The sequence below is a fragment of the Chanodichthys erythropterus genome, chromosome 6 (assembly GCF_024489055.1).
Source record: "Chanodichthys erythropterus isolate Z2021 chromosome 6, ASM2448905v1, whole genome shotgun sequence".
NCBI lineage: Eukaryota > Metazoa > Chordata > Actinopteri > Cypriniformes > Xenocyprididae > Chanodichthys > Chanodichthys erythropterus.
Window position 1 is genome coordinate 1,699,793 of NC_090226.1, and position 6,545 is coordinate 1,706,337.

Genomic DNA, 6,545 nt, shown 5'->3' on the forward strand with positions numbered 1-6,545 from the left:
ATACAACACTTTACAGTCAAAAAAGGTTCTTTAAAAGAAGAGAAATGAACATAATCATGTACATTATGATTAATAATTTATCAGCTGCCTTTTCCAGTGACTTTAAGAGTAAAACAGAACAGAATTATTATAATAATTCATAAATGTAGAGAAAAGAGAATAACTTCATTACTGTCATACTCGTGTTTTCTTAGCCACAAAATAATAAATTATTCAGGCTAAAACTATTTAACGTGATTTGACTTGCAAATGAGTTCTTTCTAGACCGCCCTCGTCCCTCTGCGTCAACGCTGATTGGTCGCGCCAGACCTCATTAGCATGCGGTGGGCGTGTCCGCAGCGTATCAGTCAGATGAATGAGTAGAGCGCGTCAGTCGCGCATCGGGCAGCGAGTGAGAACTCAGCCGCTCACCGGCGCTCAGAATGCGGCTGCTACTTTGAACTCGTCCCGCTCCCGTTCCCTGTGACGCCAACACTGAACGGGAAACATGTGGAACACTAAAAGAGGAACCTGCCTTCGCAGCAGAGAAGAGTTATGGGTAAGTTTCTTACAATCATGGAAAACTGAATTATCATCTCTTAATAGTATATTTAATTTTCTTAATAATATCTTTAATCCAAGATTTTTATATAATCCAAATCCATCCTTATATATATATATATACATTAGTCTATGAATCAAAGGATGGATTTTACACTAGTTATATAGATAGATAGATAGATAGATAGATAGATAGATAGATAGATAGATAGATAGATAGATAGATAGATAGATAGATAGATATTGCAATCCCTTATAATAATCATAGTTTGTCAAAAAAACATGAGTTATTAGTTTAAACTGTGGTGTCATTACCAAATAAATTAAACAGAGAGAAAGATTTTAGAAGCATAGTGCACCGTTTGAAAGAGGTTTATATATTAATATTTGACCATAGTAAAATAACTATAGATATTATGACAGAAATTATGGTTATCATGGTAAATAAATTGGTAAATATTTTGTCATATCAGTACAGTTTGATGTACATTTAGTCCAACCATCTCCACATGATCACCCTCACAAGTGTTAAACTGTGCATAATGTATAATTTATCTGCTTTGCTTTCTTATTTTTATGCATACTTTCCATTTGATTTTAAAGCATGAAGTTATTTACTTTACTTATATTTCTGTTGCATTCTAATAAATCGTTTCTGTTGTTTATTTTCAGGGTTTGTTCATTCTCCTCTTGTACACCAGTCCTCTGTCCTGCTCTTCAAATTTCAGTCACCTCATCTATAAGATAAAAGAAGGATTACCGAAAGGGACGCTCATAGGGGCTATCAGTGCGGACTTAAACTTGGATCTTTCCAGCGATCCCCCTCGCTTATTTAATCTGGAGCTAAAGACGGGCGGTCAGCAGTATGTGAGTCTGAACAACACGACGGGGGAGCTGTTCACATCTGCCGTGGAGATCGACAGAGAGGCTCTGTGCGCCGAGTCCCACGAGGGCCAGGGATGTGCAATCTTTCTGGATGTGTTAATCCTTCCTCAGCAGTACTTTCAGCTGGTTAAGATTAAGATCATCATCGAGGATGTTAACGATAACCGTCCACACTTCCCTGTTAACGAAATCACGATGTTCGTGCCGGAGAACGCACCGGTCAATGCAAGGTTCGCAGTGGAGCAATCAGCAGTGGATCCCGACATTGGGATTCACGGCGTTCAGACGTACTGGCTAGTTAACGACTATGGGGTTTTCACGTTAGACGTAGAGGAGAACGAAGGGGGAGAACTGACGCCCTTTCTCATCATTATCGAGTATCTTGATAGGGAGACTCAAGCGAAGTATGTGACTGAGATTATAGCCGAGGACGGAGGCTCTCCGCCGCTTTTGGGCACCGCCACTCTCACGATTATCATCACCGACGTCAACGACAATTGCCCCAAGTTTACAGAGTCACAAGTGAACGTTACCCTCTATGGGAACGCCACTAAGGGCATGCAGTTGGCTCGTCTACAAGCCTACGACCCGGACGAGGGGGTCAACGCTTTGATCACGTACACCTTCAGCGAACGCGTCTCCCAAGAAAGCAGAAACCTGTTTCATTTGGATACAATCACAGGGGTTCTTAAACTAGCAGGGAAGATAGACAACAATACCGGAAAGCTCTACAAACTAACCGTACTGGCCAATGGGCCGACATGTATTCCAGAGGTTGCAACGGTTACCGTTCACGTCATCAGACAGCTCTCCGGGCCTCCGGCGGTTATACCGCGTTATATCGCGTCTGAGAAGGACGGTGTTGTGAGTTTAAGCGAATCAGAGCCGCCGTTTTCACCCATTGCTTTTTTTACCATCAAAAACACTGAGCCACAACAGAAGATAGAGTGTCTTCTAGAAGGTACGGGTCCGTTTAGGCTTGTACCGTATGAGCGCTTCAGAAACGAGTACCTTCTTGAGACCACCGAGGTACTGGATTATGAGCAGCAACAGGATTATGAAATGGTTGTTGTGGTCCGTAATGCTCATGGATTAGTAGTTAATACCGTAGTGAAGATCCACGTGTTGGACGTTAACGACAACGCTCCGGTTTTCAAGCAGTCCTTCATTGACGTCACCGTTGAGGAGAACAACCCACCGAACACTTTCCTCGCTCAGCTTCAGGCGAGCGATGCGGACAGCGAAAGCAGAGGTGAGCTTTATTACCTACTCGGTGCCGACGCTCCCACCATTTTTGACTTGGATAGGTCAACCGGGGTGTTGACGGTGTCCACCTCTCTGGACCGCGAGGAGAAGGAGACGTACCGCTTCATGGTGCGCGCCGTAGACCGCGGGACGCCGAGAAAGGAGTCGATCGCCACTGTGGTTGTCACCGTGCGGGATCGCAATGACAACAGCCCTCGCTTCATCAACAAGGACTTCACCTTCTTTGTGCCAGAGAACTTCCCGGGATTCGGGGAGATAGGCGTGCTCACGGTCACGGATGCGGACGCCGGGGAGAACGGATGGGTGGCTTTGTCCATCCTCAATGGGAGTGACATCTTCGTAATCGACACCGGACGAGGAGCGTTGCGGGCCAAGACCTCTCTGGATCGGGAGCAGCAGGGGACGTACTATGTGTGGATCGAGGCTATCGACGGAGGCGAACCAGCTCTTTCTTGCATCACAATGGTGACCGTTCTCCTCCTAGATGTCAACGACAACCCTCCGACTGTTCTCTTCCCTCAGTCCAACCAGTCGTACATGCTGGTGCTTCCCAACACGCTTCCGGGAACGTCTATAACGGAGGTCTATGCGGTGGACCGGGACACCGGAATGAACGCTGTTATTGCTTACAGCATCATCAAGAGGACAGACGGCGAACCGGGATCGTTTGACATCGACCCATACACGGGAAACATAACCTTGAGGAAAGCCTTGAACAATCGAGGACTGTATAGTTTGTGGGTCAAAGTCAGGGATCACGGTCAACCAGAACTCTACTCTACTGTACTGGTCAACCTGTTTGTGAATGAAACAGTCAGCAATGAGACTCTCGTTCAGAGCTTGTTGCCCAGAGTGGTTGATATCGACCACGGCGAGGATCCTCCAGTTAAGGAAGGGAGGGAGGGTGATCGAGTGCCAAATCCGTGCCGTGAGTTGCAAGTGGTATTGCTTGCGCTGACGACTACCTGCCTCGGACTGTTTCTGACCGTTGTGTCATTGGTGACGTTCATTTGCTGCAAGAAAAGAAAGCCGAAAAAGAAGAGATTAGACATCGAGATTCCTTTAAAACTCAACCATGAAATGGTGGACAAGAACCCTATGGAGATTTCAAACATATGAAACTTGCCTGCTCTGCAAAAGACTGCCCAAATTATTCTGTTTACAATGTGTTTTGTGCATCTTAATATCTCTTTAAGTATAAAAAATGTATATATTGTGCATACGGTATGTTTTATAACTATGATGAAACCTATATATATATATATATATTGACAAGATCACTGCAAAATTTGAAGATTTTGCTATTTGCATTCGCTGCCCAACATGCTTTTAATGTATCTTACAATGGTGCCCTCACCAGTGTGTTGTGTCAAATTGTCAAACCTCTTTTATATGCGTCTGTCTTTGAAGCCCAATGCAGTTATTTACAAGAACATGGTTCTCCCTATGGAAAGCTGTTCCCGTTCAGATGTTATGCTCCTCATGTTTGTCATCACCTTTCCAAAAGAGATGAGAAATCAATGATTTCTAAGTGAGTCGTTTGTGTTTTCTAGGGATGCACTGATATGAAAATTTCGGCCGATAACCGATAATATTTGAAAGCCGATAACCGATAATATATTGGCAGAAGAATCTAAATCCAAATTTTTATGTACTTTTTGAGAGCCTGATTACAGAAACAAAAGTTTCACCATTAAAAGCCAAGTCCCAAACACACAATTATAATGTTCTCATTATAATTTTATGTACTCAATATGCTGCACTTAACTGTATTTTCCTTTTTGAAGTGATTATTAATCATATTATGGTGGACAGTGCGCATCTGAAGTGTCTCAGCTGTATGAAATAATCCATTATTTATCAGCTTTATTATATCGGCCAAATTTCCTTATCGATAACAATAAAAATGAACATATATCAGCCGATATGGTGTCCGATATATCGTGCATCCCTAATGTTTTGTGTAGGATACTATACTGATGTGCAATGAATCTCTTGAGCCCCAAAATGTCTTGGTTCCTCCAACTGATTTGTTCAGATTTGTTTGTGATAAATTTTTAACGTTTGTGGACTCAGCTCAAAACCTTTTTTCAAAGAAGCTAAAGCTACATTTCTCTGATCTTGTTTCTCTGATGTGCAAGCAAAGAATTCATGAACATTAAAGTGCTTTATTTTCTTATTAATAGCTTTTTTCTTTCATGTATTAGTAACTAAACTGGTATTATGACTCAGCAGTATCTGCTCAAAAAAAGTTGATCCACATTTAAGCATCAATGCACACTGTCAGTTTGTCAAGATATTGTTCTTGGGAATCTAAATCGTTACGAGAACTCAAAAACCGTCTCAATGTTTGACTAGATTGCTGTTTACAAGTGCCTCTGTCTTGGAATGTGTACACATAGCATTGCGGTTTTCTTTGGAAAAGATATAAATCCAAAGGGTTATCGAGAAAACATCTTATAGGAAACCAAAATGCAAACTGACAAAATTCTGCTGCTGGTGATAAACAGTGAAAGAGATCTTGTGCGATTACATTTTTAAAAAAATACACAGAACTGTATTGTATAAGCTGAGGTCAAGAAATGTCATTTATAATGTCTTTGATGCAGCTAGAATTACGCTAAGGGCTGAAGTTGTGGTGTGTTTGACATCTCTCATCTACCTCTTTGTGTAGGACCAATGGGAAGGTTTCTCCAGTGTCCCGACCCATCACAGGGGTCAGATCAGGAGTTTGTGTTTAGCTCGTCATCGCTCGTGGAACACCATTCAGCTCTCTGAAACAGACATGGCCACTCGCCACTTCTATTATTCCCAAAACCAGTTGGGTTTCATTTTTCCCTTTCTCTCTCTCTGGAACACACTAAAACACTCACAATGGAAAGCAGTCATTCAAAACCACAAGAAGCCGGAGGACAGATAATGTATCGAGGCGTTGCGGTGCACAGGTTGCGAGCCGGGCCTGTCACCTGGGGTCAGGTTCAACGCTTAAGCTGCTTACTTCACCAGCAACATGTGTTCACAAACCGGCGGGAGACTGAAATCCACCAGCATGCATTTGGAAACATTTTCATCTGCGGGTCAAGATCAAGCATCTTATGTAGCACTTTATTAAATGCGTATATAAAATGGGGGTGTTAGCAATGCCAAGGTCGTGGGTTCGATTCCTCGGGATATTTATATAGTACATTAAAGCTTGCTTCAGATAAAAGCATTATAGATGCAAATGCATTACATTCACTGAAAAAAAAATTGGTTTAAAAACAAAAAATTGCTATTTTCTTAGCATTTTTGTCTTATTTTATAGTAAAAAAACCTGAACATTCTTAAATCGAGATGCATTTACTTGACAAGCAAAATGACTTAAAAATGAAGTGAGTTTATGCTACAAACAAGAACAAATATCTGCCAATGGGGTCAGAAAAATCAACTTAATTCACAGATGAAACTAGATTATTTTTCTGCATAAACTCACTTTATTTTTTATATATTTTTTTTAGAGAACAAGACTTAATATCTAAAGTATTTCTGTCTTGATTTCCAGTACAAATATCAAAGCATTCTTAAATCAAGATACATTTACTTGAGATGCAAATTTGCTTTAGAAATTAAGTCTTGTTTTCTTAAAAAAGAAAAAAAGTTTATGCTTAAAACAAGAACAAATATCTGCCAGTGGGGTTAGAAAAATAATCTAGTTTTATCTTTGAATTAAGTTGATTTTTCTGACTCCATTGGCAGATGTTTGTTCTTGTTTTAAGCTTAAACTCACTTTATTTTGATGCATTTTTAGACTTCATATCTAAAGTAATTTTGCTTCTCAAGTAAATGTATCTTGATTTAAGAATGCTTTGATATTT

The 6,545-nt window shown here is 41.0% G+C and overlaps 1 protein-coding gene across 1 annotated transcript; it reads left to right on the forward strand.

The window, feature by feature from the left end:
* The first annotated feature begins 402 nt into the window (after nt 1-402).
* Nucleotides 403-4,650, forward strand: LOC137020926 (protocadherin-20). Its single transcript, XM_067387054.1, has 2 exons — nt 403-538; nt 1,213-4,650. The coding sequence occupies exons 1-2, from the start codon at nt 488-490 to the stop codon at nt 3,808-3,810; spliced, it is 2,649 nt and encodes an 882-aa protein (XP_067243155.1). The 5' UTR covers nt 403-487; the 3' UTR covers nt 3,811-4,650.
* Nucleotides 4,651-6,545: the final 1,895 nt, after the last annotated feature.

What these genes read in the sequence shown, in the direction of transcription:
- LOC137020926 (XM_067387054.1), top strand. Translation starts at nt 488, where the DNA reads ATGTGGAACACTAAAAGAGGAACCTGCCTTCGCAGCAGAGAAGAGTTA. An exon ending in GCAGCAGAGAAGAGTTATGG is followed by an intron (nt 539 to 1,212) that starts GTAAGTTTCTTA and finishes GTTTATTTTCAG; the next exon opens with GGTTTGTTCATTCTCCTCTT.